The sequence below is a fragment of the Lampetra fluviatilis genome, chromosome 19 (assembly GCF_964198595.1).
Source record: "Lampetra fluviatilis chromosome 19, kcLamFluv1.1, whole genome shotgun sequence".
Lineage (NCBI taxonomy): Eukaryota > Metazoa > Chordata > Hyperoartia > Petromyzontiformes > Petromyzontidae > Lampetra > Lampetra fluviatilis.
In genome coordinates, this window is record NC_136293.1 from 8311156 (window position 1) to 8338508 (window position 27353).

The following is a 27353-nucleotide window of genomic DNA, read 5'->3' on the forward strand; positions in this document are numbered from 1 at the left end:
CGACGATTCCTGCAGCTCGTTTATTCCAGCAGCAGGCATATGTACAGTGCAGGGTGTTGCGAACTTAACAAAACGTTAATCAGAAAATAACAACCGGATACAGCGATGCAGACCATGGAATTCCGGTCCATGTAATGTTGCGTGACGAGTTATAAATTAGCATCTTGATCATCCCAGATTCTTGATTTGACTAGGGCGCTGAACTTAAAACGGCAGTCAAGTTACTCAACCAGGCATTCGGGACAGTGAATGCTTCCGTGACTAAACCAGGGTTTGTATGAGACTACAAGTGATGAAGGCTGAGATTAGATCGTAACAAGTGTAAAACAAAAGGCTGAAGGAAAGCTCAAGACACGAGTTGAAAGCGGGGCTTAAGGAGGCTTCAATTCACAAGAGATTGAATCAGTCGTAAGTGAACGTGCAACAAAACCAAAAGCGCTCTTGTAGATATGTACCCAAGTTAATGATAGTTGTATATATTTGAAAAAAATATGTTCCTGCGTGCCTCCAGAGCACTTGAGTGGCATCAAAGTGCCATCATCATCCCCGTGTGTTTGAACGCTTCCATGCAGTGACATCACTCAGGCGTGCTGTGGCAGCACGCGTGGCCGTAACTTTGAAGTCGATTTTCTCTATAACGAATCCTCACTCGTGTCTGATGATCAGGGCCACCAAGCCTCGGAAATCATACACAAGCACTACCCATATTTTAGGGTGGAGTCTTCTTTTGAGAAACTTGATGCGGTAATTTTGCTGTGACGGTTCCACCTGAAGACGGAAGCTTGTGTTGCCTCAGAAACGTCGCAATTTCATTTATTTGTTTTCTTTTTTAACCTACGTGACTTTACCGAAAAAACCAAAGAGTATGGATCCTTGCAGTCACGAAAACTTCAAATCTAGAAAGGATGAAGCAAAGGTTTCGCGAGGATGCATTTCTAAGAATGGCCTAGCGCTATCCACCGACCTAGCCTGGCTTAAACCCGAATTGGTGCGGCAGACTGTGGGATGACCAAGAGCTTTACACTTTCTGGCCTTCGGCCTCTACGCAGCGCGACTCGCCACGACGCGCATTTTGGCAAGCTTGCGGATGGCTCACACCACCGCCTTACTCTCAAGCCCCAACGGCGCGCGCGCGAGGAGATGCCGCATGGATGAACCACACCTCGCCCCCCCCGCTCGAGCCGTCATCACCTTCTGGGGAACCCGCGAGTTTGGTTCGATAAAAAGAAAATCGTGCAACACCTCGACTGGGACGCCAGTGATGGGCAGAGACTCGATGGTGGAAGAGTGGTAACTCACGTGGTTGTGCAATGCCGGGACGTTACACGCTGGGCGTGAATTGCCGGCCAAAAAGTTTGGTGGCCTGGCCCGGCTTGCGAAGGAGTGTCTTTCCGTTTCACCTCTTTCTGTGCAACCGTTTCCTCTTCCCCAATTTATGTTCACGAAAATATAAGCAGAACTGCATTCTGTCTCCATATTATTATGCTTGTCTACCCAAGAGGGCCTCATCTATGGCTCACGACTCTTTTTCAGGACAGTCTTGCCAAGTTTTTCGCAGTGACAGACAATGATTGCTATGATCCCAAGTGAGGTGCCATTTTTAAAACTTGGGTCACAACTCTGGCACAGAATGTCATACTCTTGCGAATGACGTCACAGCGATCTTTATAACGTCCACTGCGAGGCAGTATATTTACGGTGAATGCACACCGCAGCAATAACCAGGACGGCCACTGAATTCGCACTGTGAACCCCTGCAACGAGAGGTCAACATACTAACGGTAAGCCGTGTCACCGGCCTTATATATAAATATACGTAAATAAACCGGTCTAGCGTTTGCTTGCTTAAATACATTTTGCTTGATAATATTGGTCTCGGGAGCCAATTGGCTTATGGATTTCAAAAAAGATGTTTTATTTATATGTGGAAACAGAACGGATTTCTGCTTATGTTTGCTTTAACCCATAATGTTACACAACAACGCACAGTGAAGTTTGCGAGCGATCTCTCCATTGCCGCTCCTTCCGTTCACCTCTGAAGCGAACCACAGGGACTGTGAATGAACAAGGCACAGGTTGACTCACATACACCGATAAATAGCGCGTCCGCTTGCGAGACTTCGCGAGAGCAAAGAGAGGATTCAACAACACTAATATGCACTTGTGGTAAAATAAACGGCATGCATTAAACATTAATAAAACATCGTTTGGCAGGCAGTATCAATAAATACTGAATTATTCTTTTTAGCTTTAAAGAAAAGAAAATAATACTTTTTGTAATTAAATATTATGACTCGGCTGTCAGCGCAATGCATACTTTGAGAGCCTTTGTGATCTTCAAGTTATCGCAAATGTAAGTACAACAGACATCATCACTTATAAACGGGTGACAAAGTCTGAGATTCAGGTGAGAGAACATCTGGGCTCTCATAGTTGGTGAACCCATTTCATGGCAACTTTGCTTTTTTTCCCCCCCATTTGGGAGATCAGAGCGATTTAAAAATCAATAAAGCTAAACAGTATGGCAGCTGCAACACATACACACATGCCAAGGGAGGAACCACCGAGTGTCTGTGTGTGTAAATACAGCAAAAATACGTTTGCGATGAGAATGGATGATAAGCTGTCGAGGTTTCCTTTTGGTTCTGTCAAGACCAAACGAGGAGAGGTCCCTCCCCTGTGCGCAACAGCAAGGGGTGAGTGCAATGACACGGCAGCGAGCTTGACAGCAACCATCGACTCGTCAACTTCACCAAAAACTTGACCGCTAGCTAAAGCGCCAACATCGTACGACCGAAACTCAACTTTTACAATAACCAGCACTCAACCACCTGTAGAATGTGGGGCAGGCAGAGGTCGCAAACGGGTTTTGATTCCTTACCCGTACCCGGCCGCACCAGGGTCGCAAACGGGTACCCGTCCCCGGCCGGGTACGGGTAGCCGGGTATCGGGTAGGGTAGGGGTATCGGGCACCTGATTGCGACCTCTGGGGGCAGGGCATCTGTAGAATGGAGGGAGAGGGGTATGTGGAATAAAAACGTCCACTTCAGCTCACGTGGCCATGTTAATGACGCGTGCGACATTTTGAGTCGCCCGGTGGGCCCACTTAGCCCCTGCTCTTCCCAGCAGCAGCACGAGTGGCCCCGTGACGGGAAGCAACAGTGTCCGGCAAACACCATGGCTGGACCAGTTGAAAAGAACGGCCACCGAAAGACCCGTGAGAGGGTGGTCTTCAGCACGAAGTAACTGACGTGTGGACACTGTAAATAGTACGTCCCTAACCCAAGTGGCATGCGGTACTGTGTATAACCCTAACACAACTCGAGTGTAATGCTATGTACAGTCCTAACCCCAACCCACTGACATGTGATAGTGTGTAGCCATAACCCTAACCCATGTGACACGTGATACTTGTGTAGAGCCCTAACTCTAACCCAACTGAGGAGTAATGTTGTGCAGAACCCTATAACCAAGTCACATTATGTTGGGCATATCCCTAACCCTAACCCAACTGGCATATAAAGCAGTGCAGAGCCCTAGCCCAAATGACATTTGATCCAGTTTATAGACTGAACTCAACAGATGTCTAATATTGTTTGAAGACTGAATGAACTGGACGCTGCATGTGCTGTATAGCTGTAACCTCTCTCACGTGATGCTGCGTACAGCCCTTGCCGTATCCCACTTGACTTTTGACGATGTTTACAGCCATAACCCAACAGACATGTGATGTGGAGCATACTGTAGTTCCAACCCTAACCCAACTGAAGTGTAATCCTGCATATAGCCCTAACCCAATTACCTGTCACCTTGTGTGTATCTCAAATCCAATTTCACGTGATACTACATATAATCCTAACCCAACGTGTACGGACCTAACCCTCACTCACTGATACAAGATGCTGCGTACACCATGAACCCTACCTCTTAGCCGATCGCTGCCAGATTGTCTCTGCTTGCCGTTATTTTGCATCCCTACAGCCGTGGCGGCAGCTTGGGGCGGGGGCGGGACAAGGAGAAGGGAGCGGGCTGCCAGCAGAAGCGTGGCGCTCAAAAAAAACGTCAGCGCTCAGACGGCGAGAAAACAAAACCAAGTAAAACTGTTACATTTTGGCGCGCGAGCTATAATAACGGATTATCGTTTTCTGTAAACGGCGGTGCTGGAAGGTTGCCGCGTCCCAAATCGTCAAAACCGTCGCTCTCCAGAAACCGCAGAGAAGCGGACCTTCAAGCGTCCCCGCCATGATCAAAGCATGCAACGATCCACCGACTCGACGGTTAAAATCGATTCGCGTGCTCCAGACGCACGCATTGAATCGTTTGTGTGAGAATCGACTATTTGCAACTGTCAGAAAATTACATGCGAATTCTACGTTTAGGTACACGGAGTGAATGGAGCAGTAACAAATGGGATGGGAAAAAATGAGAAATACAAACAAGACGGTAAAAATGGAAAAAAAATAAAACTGATTGGTTCTTGAATGGAATTCATACCCCGAATCGTGATATTTATCAAAGTGCCAGGTGGGGTGGTGAATCGTTCCATGCTTAGCTATTACCCTGACTCCTAAGCGCTCTGAATCAACGCTTATTCGCACAAAACACGAATCGCTTTGTTCATCGCAGCAACAACCATCACGACAGCCCTTCTAAAAAAAACCCTGTTTCTCACTCCCTTCACCCACGACAAAGACGCAGTCCAACCATCGTCTTTCAGCAAAAAAATAAACAACGATCGTGACTGCGGTGGCGGTGACGATGACGATGGTGGCGAGGACGAAACACCGTCTGTAAACGCAGATGGCAACCGTGAGCCATTACGCGGGCGTAGCAAGTGCCGACAGTTACGCGGTGAAGGCGTCACGAGAAGGAGGTTGGTGGCGGTGACGGCGGCACCACTGCGGCCGTCCTCGGCCCGCTCAGTAGCAGCCTTCGTTCCACGAGTCGTCTCTAAAAGTGCTGTAGGTTTTGGGGGGCTGCAGGGATCTGCGCGGGGGTCGGGGGCAGGAGAAATGAGAGACGTGGAGAGAGGCGGCGATGAGACAGCAAAACTGCGTGCAAAACGCTACTCACCTGCCTGCTAACACCGCACCACCCACGAGTGCTGTAATTGTATTAATCAATTATACATAAAAAATATTTGCGATGAATCGGCAACCATTTTAAAGGGGAGACGCCAGCTATCCAATCTGAAAACTCACTGCAGGGCACAGCAAGCATGACGCGCAATGATGACATAATTCACAGCCCTTATCATTCCAGTGCAGGATGAAGGCCCTTCCTTTGACCATATTTCATCACAATGGTCAGCATGGATTGGTGAAGCGTCACTCACCACTGATGTTAGGCTTGGCCGGGAATCGATATGGTTCGCCAGGTTCACAATGCAGTACACCCACTGCAATAACAATACACTATGGGTACATGGCACTTGCTACTGCTTCATTTGTGCCTCGTAGGTAAATAACCCGGCCGGCACGGGTACGATCCGGCCGAGGGTTGTGGCAGAGGCTGTTTCACTGTTGGCACACGCTACCAAATTCCCGGCTACAGGCAAGCCGGCAACCTGAGTTAAGTGCCGATGAACAAGTTCTTAAAATGTGCGAGGGAATCAAGAGTAGTACCTGGAGAAAACCCCCGAGAGCAGTAACTCGAAGTGTATATTATCGACTTTCGTGACTACAGGAATTCATATTCTTTGGTTCTTTCGGTAAAGTCACGTAGAAGGGAAATAAAAATAAAACAATAAAATTATCACGACGTTTCGATTGCAACACAAGCAATCATCATCAGGTGTGAAAACCACAGCAAGAAAATTTGAAAAAAGTGGCGTTTTTTCAAATTTTCTTGCTGTGGTTTTCACACCTGATGATGATTGCTTGTGTTGCAATCGAAACGTCGTGAGAATTTTATTGTTTATTTTATTTTATTATTTCCCTTCTACGTGACTTTACCGACAGAACCAAGAATACAAAAGACAACTGTTAACCACCACAACTCTGACCCGATGGCATCATTAATCCCATTAAATGCAGTGCTAGAAGGTATTTTGAGCTTCGCGTATGGAAATTGCTTATACAAATTACACGCAAGCTACATGCTGAATGTCATTCGATTAATATATTCTATCAACAGACTAATCGACTATTCCCGGTCAGTGAACAGCTGCAAAGTTCCCGCACGCACAGCCACTCGCCCGTCACGCAGACGATACCTGCGTACGGGCTGCGCCAGCCTGCTTCGGGATGCACCGCTTCCCGGAGCGCCGAGCCGCGGCAGCCCGCTCCTTACGGCCGCACCGGTCCCAGGGCCCGCCGGCGCCGGCCGAGCCGGCCCGGGTCCCGCGCCGGTTCCCAGCGCCGAGGGAGAGCAGCCGGAGGCCGAAGAGGAGGACGGGGAAGAAGCGGCGGCGCCGGAGGCGGACATGGAGCCGGGGCTTTGCCGTCCCGCGATGGGGATACCGCTGGCCCCGCCGGGGCTGTGCCTGCCGCCGGTCGTCGGCACGAGCCTTCCTGTGCCGCCGGCCGGGGCGCTGGAGTGCCGTCCCGGCGCCGGCACGGAGAAGGCGAGCGAGCCGTACGACGGCGGTGTTGACAGCCGACTGGCACCAGGGAGAGTGGCACCGGCGGCGGGGAAGGAGGAGGAGGAGGGGGTTGGGAGCGTGCCGGATGATCCAAGCGACGTGGGCGGTTTGAGCTGCCGTGCCATGGGGCTCACGGGGATGCCGCAGCCGGATGGCGGGCGCAGTCGGCTCGAGGATGGAGCTGTGGGGGTGGGACGAGAGGCAACTGGCTAAGTTCTACCGTCCCTCAGAATTTGGTTATTGTAAAATACATTGTGTGGAAATATTGTCTTGAAAATAGTCTTCAAGCAGTATTTTACCGTTTGCATCACGATATTTTTATACCAGTTACAATGATGTGAAGTTTTTTAAATGGCCTCCTTTTCTGCACAAGGGCCAGATATTTGACATGCGTTCCAAAATAATGTTTGTCGCACATCCATCAAACAAGAACATTAAATTATTCGAGATAACAAAATGCAAAATTTGGTTATACAAAACGAATTTCACTTAACGTTTTAGCAACTGGTCTAACACTACCAACAAACTACACTTGAGAATCCAGTTTAATCGCGCGTGTCTAAAACCTGGATTCAAACCCTGCGTCACCGCGTCAGCGCCACACTCACCGCCTTGCGGTTGCCGCAGCCCGGACGGACGCAGGGAGGCCACCGCTCCCGGGAGTTGCAGGTTCGACTCGAGGCTACGGCTGCTGCGGACGCCCAGGGCCGTGCCGTCGATGGCCGTGGAGCCAGCAGAGGGCGGGCGGAACAGGTTGGGTAAGCTCCCTCTCATCCTCTCTGGGGGCCACGCACACAGAGCCCACCGGACACATGAAGTTACTAAACGTCAATTGTGAGAAGAATCAGAATCCGCAGTTTGTGTCCGTAGTAGCTATCGAGTGCACAGGTGCTTCAAATGTAACGGACTTGAGGAGCCAAGGTCTGAGGCCACAAAGAGGAGGGGACATTAGACAGGGGAGGGCCCCATTTCATTCCACACAGCAGGGACCATTGGCAACTATGCTACACCACTTTCTACTGTCACCACCATCATCATCATCTGTATATTTTATGTCAAACTGTGAAATGACAAATCTCAACAATACAACAAAAGGTAGTAAAAACTTCCAAAGGTAAGAAACAACAAAACCAAATGCAAGCAACCGAAACCACTCGATTGCCGAATTGGCCTTTGAGCGAGCGAGCAATCGAGCACGCTCGCACCACTATCCCTCACCGTCATCGTGCGCCTGCCGGTGCTGCACCAGCTCCAGCACCGGCGCGTGCTGACCGGGCAGCGAAAGCTTCGCCGCGCCGCGCTGCCCGTACGCGCCCGCAAACGCCGACAGCTGCGCCAGCTGAGCCAGCTGCGCCAGCTGCGCCGACTGCGGTGCCGCCGCTCCCGCCGGCGACACCCTCCCGCCGGGCTCGGTGGGGCAAGGTGAGCGCGAGCGCGGCGACGCCACGCGCCGCTGCTGCCGTTGCTGCTGCTGCTGCCGTTGCTGCTGCTGCCGGACAGCGGGAGACGGTGCCAGGCGGCGCACGAGGAGCTCCCGAGACGCCGCCGCCATCGGGCGCGACAAACGGCGGTCCCGGTGCGAGACGACGTAGCCCTCGTCCTCTTCCTCCTCCTCCTCATCGTCGCCCTCCTCCACCTCGTCGTCGCCGGCGGCGTACTCGCCATCGTGCTCACCGGCGCCGTGCCGGGGCTCGTCGCGGTCCAGCTCCTGGTCGCTGGAGGCGAGGCTGTACCCGCGCAGCGACTGCGCCGACGACGCACCAGAGCTCCGGCGGGAGGCGCTAGCGGACGCCTCCTGGCGCAGGTCTGGACGACGCGCAGGGGGGAAGGGGGCGAGGGTGGGCGCAGTCTGTGAGCGTCGTTTGTTGAGAGAATAGAGCAGGGAGAGCCCTGGGACGGTTTAAACGTTCTTAGTCTCATCAGTAAGTAGAGTAGGGCCTGACCTGTGAGCACATTTTTTTTCCAGTAAACTCTTAGGATATTGAAGGTAACTATTCTGAATTGTAATGATGTTGTAACGAGCAGTCTTCTCTATGCACGGGGCGTTTTTTTTCTATCACCTACAATTGCTAGAATTTGCATCGCATGAGTGACCTCAAGCCCCTTTCAGCTTGTTCGCCTTGCACCGGCCGGTCCGTCGCATGAATTGCACTGCTGCAACCCATGTGAGTGACCACACGACATTGCCACGGATCACAAAAGCACAGTAAACATCCTCGGTCACGTTTTTTTCCTATACCCATTCTAAAGGTCGTACATCGTTCATAGCTCAACATCAACACGATAGGTTCCCAATTCCATCCAATCACAATGGTCCCTTTATTGTAAAAAATAAACCTCAAGTGCTGCGACTGAACGGCTCATGGACAAACGACATTTCTTATATGTACACGTACGGCCCTATTGTTGTCAATCCACTTGTGGATGATGAACTACCCATGCCATGCAGGCCATAGGGGTTATTTGACCAGACTGGTAAACATGGGTTTTTGAAGGCCTTGAGCATATATGTGGAAGCATAGAAGCACAGTAGAGCAATAGATTTTTGTTGCTGCACTGCTTCCCGCTTTGTACAACATATGTATGGCCCCGCAGCCGGCTATGTCAATCTGCCATGCATGCTCGTCACCCATCTAAGCACTATCCGCACACAAACTTGCTTGGTTTCTGATATCTGATGTCAGGTGCATTCTCTTGGTAATTGGTGAAGTTTCTTATCGATAACGATTGTATTTGCTGGCTGTTAAACAGACCCACGCCTATAGTTTAATTCATTATAATATCTACTACCTACAATAATGGTAATATTTTTTTATCGAGTGCCATACACGACCGCTTTACATCTCATCTCAAACATTGGAAGGGGCACCCCCAGTAGCAGCTGCCTCTGTGAAGCACACTCAGCACCTGGCCTACAAATGGACACAATCTACTAGTAGGGGTCGATGATTGCAAGGATGCATAATCCTCACAGCTATTTTGTGGGTACGTTTTGAATTCGCCAAAATGTGGACCGTGACACCGGCACACAACGGCCAACTCTCGCCGCGAACGGCGTCAGGGGATCTACTTTAACGTCCAGTGCCAATCGGACGGCGACAATGAAGAGGTATTATCGCGGTTACTACGCCCGCAGTAACGATCAGGGCAGCCGCTGAATTCCAACAACCGTGAACGTCTGCAACAAGCGATGAAGGCGCTACCGCTGGGCCGTGGACATCTGTGAAAAAGAGCCACATAGCTCATGGGATTCCTCTAGCATAAATAAATATTCTGATTTCGATTTAAAGCTTTCGTGACTGCAGGGATTCATCTTCTTGGTTCTTTCGGTAAAGTCACGTCGTGAGAATTATTTTATTATGTTTTATTTTTTATTACTTCCCTTCTACACGACTTTACCGAAATATTCTGATTTTGAGCGCACGAGAACAGGGTGCGCCACTCACTCTCCTCCTGCATGCGTGCGAGGATCTGAACGTCCGTCACATCCTGAAGCTTGTAGGCGCCCGCGCTGAAGTCGTCGTCTCTGTCCCCGCCGACGCAGCCGATGATGTCGTCGTCGTCGTCGCTCTCCGTCTCCATGGACTGCGAGAGCGACACGTAGACGGAGGGCTCGCTCACGCGGCTTCCCGGCTCGCTCACGCGGCTGCCTGGCACGCTGGGCTCGCTGTCGGCCGACGACGAGGGATGGGGAGAGAGGGGCGAGCAAGCGCCGCTGCCCCCGGCGGCGCCTAAGGGGGGAGGTGGGGCAGAAGAGACGCTCCGGTGTGATGGCGCCGTTGGCGGTCGCGACGTGCGCGGCGCAGCTCTGCGGTGACGAATTCGCGAACCCGCTCAGGGACGTCACGAATCACCCCCAGCGGGCGAGTTGAGGAGTTGCTTCGATTCAGAAGCGCGATTCGCGAGCAACAAAGATAGATCTATGTCGTCTTTACAATTACATTTAAAATAACGATTGTAGCTTATATTGCAGCGCCAGTCACGCAAACTGCATCTCTGAAAGATGGAGCATCACAAATCACAAACATTAAAAACGGTACGAGGCACATCGCAGACACATAACACGAACCAGGTGGGGCGACAGCAAACACTTAAGCTCCTGACATGATTTGTATGATACATTTGTGTTATTTATTGTAAGTTGTGAGATGTTTGTACATTTTCTTTCACTCTTTTATCTTAAATGTAACATCCAATTAAATAATTCTTTATTTGCCAGCATGGTGATCGTCGCACCTCTAGCGGCTATCCGGGGTGTTGTGCGAATTCATTGCGTGTGACGTATCTACGAACCGGGATGAATAGAGTCTAACCCGCAAAGTTAGACGCGTGAATAGCAAGCGCCAGAACTGATCTTAATGGACGAATCGGCGCACCATTACCCGCTATCACACAAGACGAGCACCGTTTGATTTGTACGCTGCGTATCATTCAGGTTGGAGGAGGGGAACCTTCTCCATACTTGGGGCCGAAAAGGTCTTTCAAATAACCTTTGGCAGGCGGCCACACGTTAACGCACAACTCAATCACTCCTCTCACCGCAAGTGGGCCTTGCAGTGCCAGTAGTACACAAACGTGAATATGGAAACAGGGTATTGCCAGGTCAAAAATACCCCCCCCCCCCGCCTCGAGCACCAGATTAGCGTGGCTAAGATGCTTGCAGCGACAGATATATATTGCCGCCTAATACCCGATGAGTGTTGTATGAGGCATGCAGTGACGGATAAAATATTGAACTCTAGTACCAGATTAGTGTGGATAAACATCATTTGCAGGCCGTTTGTAAACTGCCGTAGGCCTTATGTGGCCCACAGGCCATAGGGGATGAACTACTCTCGGCCGCCCGCTCTCGGCGTCCCGTCCGACACCTCGTGACCCGCGTGGACCCCTGTCCGTACTGACCCGGGTACGGCGAGAACAACGACGGCATCGGGAAGGCGGTCGCACGGCGCTCGTCGCTGTAGGAAACGGGGCTCCCGTATGGGCTGGCGATCGCCTGCTGCTGCTGCTGCCGGTGGCCCAAGAGGGTCAGGGACTCGCGCGCGGCGCTAAGGCTGGTGGCAGCGCCGCTAAGGCTAGCGGCGGTAAGGCCGGCATAGCGCGGCGTGCCGTGGCAGGAGGCGCTCGCGTAAGGGTTGCAGACGAAGCTTCGGCGGTTGTTGGCTGAGGTGCGAGGAATGGGAAGAGAGGGAAAGAAAGCAAAGACGTTTGTTAGTGAGGGTGAGAAACAGCAACAGGATTGGGACGTGGGGGGAGGAGGGGGGGGGAGACAGTGATGGGTCGGGTGATGTTAATATTGTTACAGGAGTCGCCGTGGCAATTGGAAACATTCGGAGAAGACCTCTCGCCAACGTCCAAACACTGACCAAAGCAAGACGCGATGGATTGGAAGTCTGTGCAGAGAATTCGGCTCCAGTGTCCTCGTTACATAAACCACTGTTGTGTGTGTGTGTGCGCGCGCACGAGCACAGGGGATGCTACGCACACGGCTGCGCTCAATTTAAACAGCTTTGAAACGTGATCAAAGCCACCTGCAGGATATATTCATAAAAACGAAATTAAGCACGACTCGTGTAAACACACACTGAACGATCGCCCTTTCAGTTTTGATTAGACTATTGACACAAATGCTGTCTGTGGTTTGCGTACTTGCGCTATGAACCCGTGTTTGATATCCGATATGTGATCCGGTACTGGATCTTTCCCCCCCACCCCCACCACCCTTTTCACCATGCTGCTCAGGGGGATGGTAACGGCAGGCAGCATGGGCGCATAATACAGTACAAGATGATGCTGCACTACTCACTTCTGCCCAGAAGGTAGCCACAGCCTACGACACCAGTTTTTTTACATGGTGCTTGCCCATCAAAGCACTATCCAAGTTCAAACCCGCTTAGCTTCCTACATCTGAAAAGAACAGGTGCATTCTGGGTGATTTTGTCATCGGGTTCTCTACAAAGCATGCGCAGAAAGAGAGACGATTCCATTTTCTTTCAGTTTAGATGTCACAAGTGCTGTTGGCAAACACCTATTTTGGCCGACACTGCCGCACGTAGGGACAATGTGACCAGCCCACTGCATCTATAAAAATACACGGCGCACTGTAAGTTTGAGCAACGTAACTCTTCCCCCCCCCCACCACCCACCACCGCCTTTGGCCTGTTTACAACTTTCCAGAGCGTTAACCAAAAAAACAAGGACCAAAACAACTGGGCGCTGGTAACATATCTCGGCTGTGTGGCACATGTCAGAGGGCTCTATGTCTGACACGTGAACCCGGACCCCGTGTCATCCTTTCACAGAAGAAACAACACAAAAACATTGAGCGCTGACTCTCTGATATTAAACACGAGTAGGCAACGCATCCTCTTCTCGTTGTGCCGCTGCCTTTATGAGGCAGGGAAGCTTGAAGGTCTTCACGACTCAACTATTTCGTTTTATTTTACCAGGTAAGGTCCACCGAGCTGTATAGCCTGGCCACAAATGATAGATCAACGAAGTGGCTTAAAAGGTGGAATTTCATAGCAGCCAAGTACTCTAAACGCATGTCTAAATGTGGAGGGAAAAGCCAGAAGACCTGGAGAAAAATCCACGCGACCACTGGGAGAACACGCAAAATCCAAACATACAGGCACCAGGGTTGGGATCGAACCCACGACCTTCTGTATACCAGGCAAAGTAGTTAACATCTCGCCACCGCGTCACTCAGAGATGTGAGAAACTCGATTGGATAGGGGCACCCGTACCAACCAGGTAATCTTTGGGAGGTGAGACAAAATGGTCCACTTCATTACTCCACCCTGACCAACGTGGTGAAGAATGACCGTTCTACAGCCAGGATAGCTTGGCACGAAGGCTGTTGTACCATTCTGCGAGAGATCCAAACCAACTGTCCATCTCGTGATGTGACAGCGACAGGATAAGTGGCACAAAATAGTAGACAAAAGACAGATGTGTTTAAAAAAAAAGAAAAAAAGGTAAGATTTTGCAGTCAATATAGTATTCTTTGGGTCTTTCGGTAAAGTCACTAGATCGAAACGTCGTAGTTTTTGCTATTTTCTTTGAACCTATCTACGTAACTTTACCGAAAGACCCAAAGAAAGTGAATTCTTGCAGTCACGAAAGCTTGAAGTCAAGATTTAATATAATAAGTATTCAACACTTTTTTGTAAGGTCACGTAATAATCCGGTCAAATTTTTGTCGTAAGACCCCCCCCCTCCCACCACTCAACATATCAAAACAAATTAAATTGTCTTCAGTTTACATGCTATCCTGATACAGGCTAGTATAATCATGAATAATTATAAGACATCATGCATTTTAATAATTGGCCAACGCAAAATACAATAGAATTAGAATACAGGAATGTAATATTTAATAGTTCCTGTGATGTTATACCTATTTTAAAAGCCGGGTCAGGTGACATGGCTATTCTAACTTCCTGGACTTTGTCCTGAAGATGCTGAGCACAGTCTCAAGTAAAACATTGTATGTCATTTCTACATTTAATTGTTAGAATTGTCCTTCAACGTACCGGTGAGCTGAAGCTATGTCGGCAAGTGAAGCGTCTTACGATGCAAATTAGGGCAGATTATTAAGTGGCCTAATCCTTAAATCAAATTATCAGTGAACATTTTTTAAAATTAAGAGCCACCAGAACCACAGGCGAGCGACTCGCCGACAAAAGGCTGACACACATGGCCACCGGCCACCGTCACTCTCCTCTCCAAAGACAAAGATCCCCCCCCCCATAGCCTCCACAGACTGTTGGGGCAAGTGCTGTTAAGTGAGCACTCCCCGGACACACGCACAGGCAGACACCGTCTCCTTTGCCGGTCTACTCCAAGAACAGCTGCTGCACCCCTGCTCTGCTGGCTGATGATGAGTCACGTACACGGAACAAAGACACTCGAACAACGCGGGGTCACAAGTCCGGCAGCCATATGAGCAGCGGGCGCGATTTATTGACCTGAGCAAATGCACGATGGGGCGGGTGGGCAGCTCACTGGTGAGGCACGCTTTTTTGTGAAGGAGCCGTTTGTTTTTATTCCGGGGGACAAAGCCGGGCGTGGTTGGCGAACTCATCTCCGATCCAGCGTTTCGGGGGAGGCAAGACTTGGCGGATCGCTCTGAGATCGGTGAAATTCCGCCATGGCCAGGGAGATGGGCAGCACAGCAAGTGGGATCGTGAATCCATCTGTATGGACTTGACAGGGTGGTGTCGTCGTCGTCCCCCCGCCCCCCGGAACAAACTCTACTCAAAAGCGGAAATAGTCAAACGTGCCCAATACGAGTGGAGAGAGTGTTTCGAGACTCGGTGAGTGAAGCTTTCCAGGATAAAATAAAGGCCCGTTATTGCCAAAGTATTACAACTCATGCGATATTCACAACAGCACCAGCAGGGGGGCGGGGAGGGGGGGGATGTCGTCATGCCGACAGGATGAATTCCTTCCCAAAATGCACAAGGGTCAAGAGTCACGGGTCGCGGGAGAGATGAGCTCATTTGTTGACAGAGCTCAGGGTTGGGTCTCGTGGGGGGGGTGGGACTGTGTGGTAGTTAGGGGAGGGAGGGTGGGCGCATGACCACGCTAACGATTCACCTCCCACCCACCCCACCCAGTTCAGGAATCGCTCTCTCGTCTCGTTTGTAGTGTCCCGATGATTTTGCACTTCTTGTCCTGTCTGCCCCGTGTGCACCGTCTCGTTTGTTCCAAATCGTCTCGTCTCCTTTGTTGTATCTCCTTTAGAGCCTCTTTCTCATTTGTTTGGTCGGCTTCGTATTGTCTTTGTACTCTTCTGTCTGTATTATCATGCCTCTCATTCTGTCTCATCCTGTCCCGTGTATATGGTATTTCTCATATGTACTGTCTCACGTCTACTGTCTCAAAAGTAAATCGGTCTTCGGTGCAGTGTTTCTCATTTGTACAGTACATCTCATCTATGCTCTCTCGTCTTAATCATCAGTCTCTTCTGTCTTGGATATTGTCTGTACTGCCTGTTACATCTGTACTGCCTTGTTTGTTCTATCTCAATCTGTCTGCTTTGCTATGTCTCGTTTATACTGTCTTTCTCATCACCACTGGTCTTGTCACATTCATATTGCATCTTGTTTGTACCATCATGTCCATACGGTTAACTGTACCTTCCTGCCTCATGTATTCTGCTCCTTTAACACTGTATGTCCCATTTTTACTGTACCTCATCTCTGCTGTCTCATCTGCACCATCTTGATTGTACACCGCATCTATCCTCTGCACCAAATATCACCAGCACCATCCGCGTCTCAACTGTAGTCTACGGCATGTCTCTACTGCCTGTCACGACGGTTAATATCTCATTCGTTCGTCGCCATCAATCTAAGGGGTACATTTCGCATCAATACTTGACGTAACAAATAATTATAATCGACGATTCGACAAATCCCAACGTGTCTAGTGGCCGGGGGTCGTTTACTCTGCCCTTCTGCCGGAGGGGCTCACGCATTCCTACCGCATCGCTTGGCACTGGCAGTGACACGGCACAGCAGCCAGAACACTCACGGCACCCAGCCTCTCTCCATACCCCTCCCATCCCCCTCGCTCCACAGCGAAGGAGCATTTCGGCACAATGTGTACCGCGGCGAGAAGGAAAAATTTAGCCCCATGCCTCTCTGCGTTAAGCCCCATTCGTCAACGTGACTGCCAGGTCTGCCCCATTTCACTCGGATGTGTAATTAGTATCATGATGATAATTAACAGTTTCAGCCAATGTACTTTTTTTTGGCCAGTAAATGATCTGTTTGGCTATGAAATTTGGGTATTTAAGTAGAGGTGTGATATTGCAAGTTTTAGAGCGAATGTGTCACGTGGTGTTTTTTAGAAAGATGAACACCATAAAACAAACAGCTCTTATCTTCTAATGTTTTACCTACGTGACTTTACCGAAAAAACCTAAGAATATGAGCTTTTATCTTAACATGAGTCACACAGTATCAACATTTACTTGTCCTGTAAATATTACACCAAAAAGAACAAGCGGTTATAGAATCGAATCGTGACAAGCCTAAAAATATATATCAAAGTTAAACCCCATGAGATGCTATGCAAGTGACTGGGCTACATTGGTGTTTAACACCATCAGCGGTGGTAGGGTGTCAAAATTCATGGACTCTTAAATAACAGCACTGGCAAACACACCACGAATCAGAAATGTGCCATTGAAACTGAACTATTTTTAATTTTACCAGGTAAGACCGACTGAGCGATATAGCTATTTTTCCCAAGCGGCCTGGCCACAAATGATAGTTCAACCAAGTGGCTTATCATGTGGAGATTCACAACAGCAGCCAAATACAGTACTCTAAACGAATGCTTCTAAATGTGGAGGGGGAAAAAAAAACCGGTGGACCCGGAGAAAAATTCCACGCGTCTACGGGGAGCGAGACATGCAACCTCCAAACATGCAGCAGGCGTCAGGGTCCGCGTCGAACCCACAACCTCCTGCACACCAGGCGAGGGAGATAACCTCTCGCCACCGTGGCTGCGAACCAGAAATAGGGAGAGGTGAGCGCGAGCGAAGTAGGCAAGCCCGAGCGAGGCAGGCGAGACCGGCTGGGCCTCACCGAACATGTTGGCGTCGAGCCTCTGTGCGAGCGAGCGCTTGGCGGCCACCATCTGCGGACTCGGGTGGTCCAGGACTTGGCGACTCCACTGCAGTGGACTCAGGGAGGTGTTTCCGGCCTTCACGGGCGACGCGTACAGCCTGAGGGACAGGCGGGCGGGTGACAATGAAGGAGGTACCAGCGTTGGGACAACCACGACATACATAGATTCATCATCGGCAATGGTCTACCCACTCCTGGATGAAGGCCTCGCCATGCCGTTGCCATCTACCGTGGGCCACCCTGGGTCTTCATCACACTTCCGTGCATGATCTGTTCATGCACACAAGTCAACTTTAAAAAAAATATCCCATCTTTTCAAAATGTACAGTGCGATCTCCAAACACAAGTCAGATCATCTCTTTGCACTCTCTCTCCCTGCTCTGCAGAAGGGGCAATGCCTTAAACACTGCAATAATGTACAGCTCTTTATCCATCCACTGCAAAGGTGGAGGCCTTACCACTCCGTATTGGTCATGGAAATTGTTTAAACATACCTCAGTAAGTAAGAGGGACTTGAGGTTCAGGAATTGACATTAGCCGTGGTCAGGAATTCAACTCAGGATGCAGAATTCAGAGTGCAGTAAGTTTGCCACTGCATCATTAGAATATTTTTTTAGAATCAGAATATTTATATATACTGGACAAATCCGATGAGCTATAAAGACCTTTTTAATAGATTTTCAGTATTTCACAGATGTCCATAATCATGCTAACGTATACTGTATGTCACATTGCTACTGTGCAGCGACGATGGGGCTATGGGCTATGTTGTATGTCGTGTGACATTTCTCGTATTATATTTCCTACTAATTTTCAATGCAGTGCAACGTCACATATCTTGACTGGCTGGAAACTGAGGGATAGGCAGACATGCAAAACAGGTCGGATTTGTGAACGGCTACAGAAAGCAACACGGTTTTGTCATGCACGCAAATACTGGACTGGGTGGGGGCGATTAATTGATCGGTGCGGATACGCGACGGTGTACCATACTGGCAACTTGGTGATTTTGGCAAGAGGCGGTGTGTTCATGCGAAGTGCGCGATTCTGTGGAACGGTGGTGCCAGCTGTGACCGCTTGTGGGGGTGACACGTAGACAACGCCGCGCATTCCGTCAACCCGTGTGCCTTTACCGAGACTTACAACCTCCAGCTGTTAAACAATGTGGGCCTTAACCAGCTGGGGGATTTAAACGCCCTCATCGTCTCTGGTTTTTGTGAAAATAATTTATTGCCGACAATCTTCAGACTGTGGGTGCAGTTAAGGCTTTGGCGCTTAGCAACCGGATTTCTTTTCAAACAAAAATATACACGCAGGCCAGACTGAGTTGGAACTATGATTGAAGGAACACAGGGGTTTGATAATAAAAAAATTTGAGCAACATAAACTGACTAACGTCACGTAACTTTACATGTGTTTACATGTGTTGACTACGTTAGATAAAATAAGTACTAATTTGTCAAGTAACCAGCGGTTATGCTTTGGATATACTCGTCTCTGCCCATAGCAATGTGGAATTTTCACTACAGAGCCAGCAAGGGAAGTGAGCAGATCTGCTTAGAATCGCTTGAGAATGTTTTTTTCGTTTACACATTCGAATGTTTAGCTCTTTAGCTGTACTTATTTAAACACAAGGCCACATCTAATAATAGAATTCTGGTATAAATGGCCTCTTACTTTACTATAAATAAGTCATCCATCTATCGACAGGTATTTATAACACTCACATGCTCGCACACACAAAAACAAAGGTTCCCCAATACCATATGGACGATTGGAGCAAGTGGTGTTAGCGAGCACACATTAAGGCCAGCATGATGTCCGAGGTGCTGCACCAGTATCACATCCGGTCGCCTTTGTCTCCCCAATGCTGACGTTTACATACCAGTTAAGGCCGAGTCGACCTATGGGAGACACAAGACCAGTTTATACATTCGCCACTCACGTTAGCCGCGGTGGCGAGATGTTAACTACCTTGCCGGTATACAGGAGGTCATGGGTTTGATACCGACTCCGATGCCTGATATTTAAAGTTTGCATGTTCTCCCCGTGGTCGCGTGGATTTTAATCCGTGTCCTCCGTTTTTTCCCTCCACATTTAGAATCAATGTGTGTTTAGAATATTTGGCTACTAGAAATTTCAACATAAGCCACTCTGTTGATTTATCATGTGGCCAGGTCGCTTCTGAAAAAAAGCTATATAGCTCAGTGAGCCTTACCTGGTTTAAAAAAAATTGTTAAGTTTTTAAGTTTAGTTTAGCCGTGGCCGAATCAAACTTAGGTTACCGGGTTCCAACACCTGGAGAGAAACGTTGGATGTAATGCCGAACAGCACGCGGTACAACCCGTAAACAATATCCGACAGCCAATGTGGCATGACCGCGAAAACCTCAGTATTCGTAACACGTCAGCTTGACTTTAAATAAAAATCACAATTACCACGGTCTTGTAAACTTGTGATCGCGGAGGAATTTAAATAAGCGTAAGATGCCACCGTGCAACCTTCTCAGCGGCGATGTTGTGGGTAATCACAGTCGAAGAACGCATGGAAGTACACGCATGGACACGCTAACTATGCAAGGTGAATTACAGCCTCTGTTTAGCGGGAGGGGGCGGAGGAAAATTCTGCGTGATCATCTGACCATCGCATGCGTTAGCGCACTACGACACGGAACACTCTGCTGCAGCCAAATATCCTGCCTCCTGAGTCTGCAAAAATATCCGCCGCTGGTTTGCCCAACATAGATTTACGCATGGACTAGGTCGATTGTTACATCGAGAGACCATGAGGGATGGTGACAGCTGTGGGAGGCCTTCATCCAGAAGTACATTGACTATGGCTGATGATGAGGGCAAATAGGTTATTGCTCAGTTAAAATAAAAAAACATAATTTTCAGTCTTTTGTCAATCCACTGCTGGATGAAAGCCTTCCCGTGCCGTGCAAGTCATCGAGTTGTTTTACTATACTTCCCCATCATGGTCAGTGTAGAATCGGTTCGGATATCACTCACCACTGCTGTTAGCCGTGGTAAGGAAATTAACTCAGCGAATCATGTTCGAACGCAGCACGAAAATAATTGATCAAACCGCTTCCCCCATAACTTGGTTATATAGGTTTACTAAATTATCCTTCTTTTTTATGTCAATACACTGCTGAATGAAGGGTTCCCCATGCCATGTCGGTCGTGGGGATTGTTGGACCATGCTTCACCACGCTGGTTAGTGTGGCTTGGTACAGTGTACCAGGACTAGCTCAGATGCTGCTGTCCACCGAGGTTATCCTTGGCAAGGAAATGAACTCGAAAGAGTGAGTGCGTACAACAGCGTGCTAAACATTCCACCTATGCTTTGACGCGACGCTACAACCGATATTTCGTGAAATTAACTCGTTCCACAATGCCAGGAATGAAGAGAAGAGGTTCACAATCTTTTATCTGAAACATTTAAATGGATAAATACCGACAGTTTACATGCATTGAAAGCAATCAGATTTTGTAACTTCAATTTAACAATGTGTTTGATGTAACCTGCTTAAAGCTCGTGCAATGTCGACTCAACAAGCACCAACTTAACATAAAAAATGTTCCCAATGGAAGGAATGACAACAACCCTCCTGCCAACAACTCTTCAAAGCCCATATAAAACGTTGTAAATTGTACTGTACAAGATAGTAATGTTTACTCCACTTCTGACACGTTTCAGCAAACAAGGATGTGTCAAATTATCGATTAAAATCCATTGTTATATTCTCATGATATGCCGAAGTTACATTTTGGACATGTAGAGAAAACTGTACCAATGTGACAGGATTTTTTTTACAAAAAAGCTGATGACTACAATAATGACCCTGTCACCCAAGTAATTCGTTTATTGCATCACCTTGGTTGGAGTGGAGGAGATAACGTGTAACATGCCTATCAACGACCTTACATGGCATTTCCCCTTGCTACTGTAATGTAAAACCAGCATGAACTAAAAGAAGTTCCACCTAAGACGTAAGTATGAATGTTGAACTTCGCATCGTACGTAGCCAACCGTGCTAATCGGAGGTGCGAGGTATGGACAAACTAAACAGAAAAAAGCAGTTCTAAAGAAATAATTTTCAACGCAGATTTAGAAGTGCATAGCTCCTGTGGCTTCTTAATAATACCGGAAGAGCATTCCAGACGGTCGCAGAAGCACACCTGAAAGAGCGCGTTGCAGTGACCATGTTTGTTTTATATAAATTGGCCACTTGTCTGATTTTGCATCCTTCTCACCAGCTGGAGCACATGTGACCTTTCCTTACCGATCAACTGATCCTTATGGCAGTACCACGAGGTACAAAATAATACAAAATGGCTGAGGCAATTAAATATTTAATTTCTGGGACACTTTTTTCCAGGGGTGTACTTAACTCTGCGACTGGGGTACCAATGAATCCGAAATCAGTGCTACTCCGCGATGTCGAAACGCAGCGAGGACGATTTCGCCGAAACCCTGAACGCTCGTATGCTCCATAGTGCATCGTGTACAGCTCGTCGAGATGAGTCGATTGCCGCATCGCCGACCATCAACAAACTAAGAATGACTGCATCACGGACATTATGCGAGAGCCGGGGTACTATGGTACCCCGGGGTTACGCCATAAGGTTCAACTGCGGGTGCATCACTCTCTCTTACATTATGCTAGCGGGAAGCCCATTCAGATTCCACAGCTCCCACCCCATGCCCCACTGCACACACCCCTCCCGAATGGCATATATCGATCAACGGTATGATTCTGATTCGAGCTCACATCATCCACCAGACGTATTGCAATGGTAGATAGGATAAACAATTCTGGGCGAGATAGGAAGTACTAGCCTTATCGGGACAAAGGTAACATGACTCATAATTGCTTTTTTGGGTTAGATCGCGTATGTAAAATGTTAATAATAATACTGGTCATGAAAGCATACGTGTCCTCAATTATCACGATTGGTGGAGCGGTCTGGGAGGAATTGATTAAAGTGCATACATGCAGATGAGCTGCTTATTGTGTAAATGGAGGCCCTTCCCCCAGCAGTGGTACGAGCAAGTAAATTGCAGGGCTGCAACCTTTCCCTTGCCCGATGTTAAATGAGCCACTTAATGCAAGGGTACAGTCATCTGCTCTCCTCACCAGCTGTCCTCCTCGCGCTCGCCGCTCAGGCTGGCGAGGTCCAGCAGTTCCACCTCGTCCAGCGTGAGGTTGCCGATGCTGCCGCTGCTGCTGCTGCCGCTGCTACCGCCGCCATCCTCGTCCTCGCTCACGCCCTGCGCCGTCCTTGCGCCAGCAGGAAGAATGGGGGAGTTCTTTCCACCCTGTGGCTGGGCCTTCATCACGAGGCCGTCTCGCAGGGCCCGACGGCCCAACTCGGGGCTACCGAAGCGGGGGCTGCTCGTGAAGCCGCCACCAAAACAGTTGTCGGGGTCGGCCTGGACGTAAAGGGGGGGGGGGGGGGTCGGTTCAAGTCAAACAAACAGAATCGTTCTATTACTTAATACAGTCGAGTCACAGTGATTTCCTGCTCAGATGAGCACTGGAGGCATTGCTTATCTTATGTTTGCAGCCCTGAGCGAGTGGTCGAAACTCCTCATTCCCATAACACAGGAAAGTCTATCATAAGACAACCACTGTTGACATCCTCACATAGTTGTACTGTACTTGTTTTATCGACCCCAGAGGGTAATGGGCTAAATCAACCTCAAACCAGGAAGTGAACTTGCAACATTCTGATAAAGGGCCACTCGCTCTCTCGCTCAAACACCAGGCCGGAAATATTTGTTTTAACTCCATCACAACAACAGCCATAATTACCACGTTACAATCTTGGGCCAGCTTACACAGTCGCGATCAAAGTTCCTACCTCTCTGTAGTTGACAGAATTCAACGTAAAACAGTCCGGGTTTATTGAAGAAGATCCAGCACTCACTAATTCACTCCAGTTACTTGTTCACCGGTGGGCAGTCGCCTCTTTATACGACTGCAATGTTTATTGCCCGTGAACTTTGCTCGTACATCTGTACAGTTTTCGTCTCATCCATACTATGTTCAAGCACCAAACTGCAAGTCAAAATACTTCTTAACCTGCTTCTTAACCTAGCCTTGCTCGACTTCCATCGTGTTTTCCAAGCTCTGATAACAGTGTTTAATACAAGAGACGTTAGCCATCAAAGCCTAATTGTCTCCCCAAATCCGAAAATTCCGAGCGAGACAACTGTCCCGCATATTCATGGAAAAGACCAACTGCTTAACTCAAGAGTGGCGATAATTTTCTGCGTGTGACATAGTGCACCTTATGAATTGCATTATTATTAAAAAGGTAAAAAGCTGTAGCCCTGGAATGTCTTGCACACGCCACTGCCGACAAAAAGAGCCTCAACTCAAACGTCGTCTACAGCGGTGCTTCCCCAACCTTTCTTATTCCACAGCACCTCACTTTCAAACCATCGTGGGACTCACGCAACATAAATAACCAACACCTCATCACCGATCCAACAGCAGCAGAGGTCCCCCTGGCTTCAACCTTCACTCGAAGGCAGTGGATGGGCACTCAACCGAATCCGCACGGACCACGGGGCGAAGAAGCGCCCACCTGCATCACAAGTGAAAGTTGAGGGATGACCCCCAAGTAGCGACTGAGGTCACGAGTCCCAAGCCCATGGGACGTATCGCATCAACCTGCCCACTAATATCTGTTGCGGGAGGCACTCAAGTACTCCACTCGGCATCTCAGGAAGTCATCGAGTGGATCGCCGAACTAGATATCCCATTATAAACATTTCCCCGTCATGCAAAAGAAGACTTTCAAATGAAAACATCGGTCCGACCGATTACATTGATTCGCACGTCCGATGAGCCCGGTTGTCTACGTACGGTGCGAAAGAAGTCCAACATAGATAGATGAAATAAAATTACAGTAATGTACACAAAAAAACCCAATGATCCCCCACACCCCCTTGCAAATGAGAACTTGCGCTGGTCAGCGAGCGGGTGGCAAGGGCTCTTTCCTTCACAATTCAGTTCTTTCACAATACCAACACCGGCACACCGGTTGAAAATCACTGCCCAAGCAAACCCTTCTCTATTGCTCCTAGAGGGTAATTTGGCCTACTCTTCCATGCCGGCCAAACGTTTCGGAAGAGACTGACCCTTTGTAAAAACAAAAAACTTAAAAGAAGAAACGGCTCCCTTATATTAAATGAAGCGAAACCGAAGAAAGGTCTGCGATGGAACAAAACATAATCGACGATAGCGTTTACAAATCCACGAGGGCTGTAGTGATGTACAATTTTTATTCTTCACAAGAGACATATGACAACTCGGCCATCGCGGGTGATCACAAGACGGCTTGATGACCCCCCCACCACTTGCGGTGCTGTCACATCATAGCCCCTCTCCCAGCCCAAACAACGTGGTTGGGGTGTTTTATTTGTGTTACAAATTCTGCGCGAGCCACTAACGAATGCCCCGGGGAAGCTGTCGCTAACCACAGGCGTGGTGTGTGTGTGTGTTGCTGCCACACCCCGGGTAAAAACACAAAAAATCTCGTATGACAGGAGAGACGAGAGAGAAGGCGTTTTAAAGTTTAAGGCGATAGAAGAAGTAACGGTGCACGCTGGCCTCGACTACGAAATAACGGCACCGCGTCCCCTCTCAAACCGCCTCGAGCATGAGGCCACATCAGCCACCCTCAGCTATAAAGGCATCTCTCGGTGGACATTACAACAACAATGTCTGGTTTTAGTCACCGCTGAGAGCAAAATAGCAAGTGCCTCGAGAATTTGAGGCCACAACAACCACCCTCAGCTTTGAAGGCCCCTCTCGGTGGACATTACAACAACAACAACGTCTGGTTTTAGTCACCGCTGAGAGCAAAGTAGCAAGTGCCTCGAACATTTGAGGCCACAACAACCACCACCCTCACAGCTTTGAAGACACCTTTCGATGGACATTACCACAACAACGTCTGGTTTTAGTCACCGCTGAGAGCAAAAGAGCAAGTGTCTCGATCATGAGGCCACAACAACCACCCTCACAGCTTTGAAGGCACCTCTCGCTGGACATTACAACAACAATGTCTGGTTTTAGTCACCGCTGAGAGCAAAATAGCAAGTGCCTCGAGCATTTGAGGCCACAACAACCACCACCATCACAGCTTTGAAGGCACCTTTCGATGGACATTACCACAACAACGTCTAGTTTTAGTCACCGCTGAGAGCAAAGTAGCAAGTGTCTCGAGCATTTGAGGCCACAACAACCACCACCCTCACAGCTTTGAAGGCACCTTTCGGTGGACATTACCACAACAACGTCTAGTTTTAGTCACCGCTGAGAGCAAAATAGCAAGTGCCACCACGACCAGCGGCTGCTGCTGCTGCGGTGGTGGTGATGAATCATCTGTATGAGGGAAGCTCACCACACAGGCCAGCCCGGGTTGCCGTGCCCAGCCGTTCCCAGGGCTGGGGTGGGTGCCCGGCAGCTCGCGGAGGGGGCCCTGGGGCGCAGCTTTGGTCGCCTTAGGTCCATGAAGGGGACCCGAGCGACTGCGCAGCTGCTCGTTCTGCTGCTCCAGCTTGCGCACCAGCTCCTGGAGCTTCTTCACCTCCAGTTCGGCGCTGATGCCACCGCCACCACCACCACCAGTTCCACCACCACCAGTTACACCTCCTCCTCCATAGCCACCACCACCGCCAATTCCTCCATAACCACCACCACCGACTCCGCCGCCACCACCACCACCAACTCCACCGCCTCCTCCTCCTCTAAAGCCAGCAGCACCTCCGACGCCACCAAAGACTCCACCAGCGGCCGCGCCTCCACCGCCAACTCCACCACCAACTCCACCGCCGCCGCCTCCTCCTCCAGCCGCGGCCACGTATCCGAGCTCGCCTAACATGTCCAGGGCTGACATTCTTGTCGCCTCCACCAACGTAGCGCCTTCTAGTCTTCCTCCTCCTCCTTACCGACAAAGCGACCCACGTCGCTCTTAACAGACGGCGAGACGGCAGCGAGACGAGACAAATGATGCGAGAGGGGAGGACATCCCGCAGCCGCTGCCGCTCCCAGACCGCCTAGCGGACGGACGCCATCTTTTTCTCGGCTCGCTCCTCGCTCCCTCCTCGTGCCGGCAGACCACGCCCACCATCGTGTTGCTTGGGGCAGGGTGGGTGTCAATCAAATGTCTGACCACGCCCACCCACCATCGGGTTGCATGGGGCAGGGTGGGTGTCAATCAAACGCTTGACCACGCCTACCCACCATCGGGTTGCATGGGGCAGGGTGGGTGTCAATCAAATGTCTGACCACGCCTACCCACCATCGGGTCGCATGGGGCAGGGTGGGTGTCAATCAAACGCCTGACCACGCCTACCCACCATCGGGTTGCATGGGGCAGGGTGGGTGTCAATCAAATGTGTGACCACGCCTACCCACCATCGTGTTGCATGGGGCAGGGTGGGTGTCAATCAAATGTCTGACCACGCCTACCCACCATCGGGTCGCATGGGGCAGGGTGGGTGTCAATCAAACGTCTGACCACGCCTACCCACCATCGGGTTGCATGGGGCAGGGTGGGTGTCAATCAAATGTGTGACCACGCCTACCCACCATCGTGTTGCATGGGGCAGGGTGGGTGTCAATCAAATGTCTGACCACGCCTACCCACCATCGGGTCGCATGGGGCAGGGTGGGTGTCAATCAAATGTGTGACCACGCCCACCCACCATCGTGTTGCATGGGGCAGGGTGGGTGTCAATCAAATGTGTGACCACGCCTACCCACCATCGTGTTGCATGGGCAGGGTGGGTGTCAATCAAATGTCTGACCACGCCTACCCACCATCGGGTCGCATGGGGCAGGGTGGGTGTCAATCAAATGTGTGACCACGCCCACCCACCATCGTGTTGCATGGGGCAGGGTGGGTGTCAATCAAATGTGTGACCACGCCTACCCACCATCGTGTTGCATGGGGCAGGGTGGGTGTCAATCAAATGTGTGACCACGCCCACCCACCATCGTGTTACATGGAGCAGGGTGGGTGTCAATCAAATGTCTGACCACGCCTACCCACCATCGGGTCGCATGGAGCAGGGTGGGTGTCAATCATATGTTTGACCACGCC

The 27353-nt window shown here is 49.7% G+C and overlaps 1 protein-coding gene across 2 annotated transcripts; it reads right to left on the reverse strand.

The window, feature by feature from the left end:
* Positions 1 to 26353, reverse strand: LOC144937609 (SLAIN motif-containing protein 2-like). 2 transcript variants are annotated; one of them, XM_078864939.1, is made up of 9 exons: positions 25650 to 26353; positions 22370 to 22665; positions 17185 to 17324; positions 11486 to 11746; positions 10030 to 10314; positions 7802 to 8389; positions 7192 to 7362; positions 6215 to 6764; positions 1 to 4986 (listed from the first exon to the last, which is right to left on the reverse strand). In XM_078864939.1, the coding sequence occupies exons 1-9, from the start codon at positions 26142 to 26144 to the stop codon at positions 4920 to 4922; spliced, it is 2853 nt and encodes a 950-aa protein (XP_078721065.1). In that variant the 5' UTR covers positions 26145 to 26353; the 3' UTR covers positions 1 to 4919. The 2 variants fall into 2 exon arrangements, with proteins under 2 accessions (XP_078721065.1, XP_078721066.1); XM_078864940.1 differs by lacking the exon at positions 11486 to 11746.
* Between the last annotated feature and the right edge of the window lie 1000 nt (positions 26354 to 27353).

What these genes read in the sequence shown, in the direction of transcription:
- LOC144937609 (XM_078864939.1), bottom strand. Translation starts at nt 26,144, where the DNA reads ATGTCAGCCCTGGACATGTTAGGCGAGCTCGGATACGTGGCCGCGGCT. An exon ending in GCTCGACGCCAACATGTTCG is followed by an intron (nt 11,747 to 17,184) that starts GTGAGGCCCAGC and finishes CTCGCACCTCAG; the next exon opens with CCAACAACCGCCGAAGCTTC. An exon ending in GCTGCGGCAACCGCAAGGCG is followed by an intron (nt 6,765 to 7,191) that starts GTGAGTGTGGCG and finishes CCACCCCCACAG; the next exon opens with CTCCATCCTCGAGCCGACTG.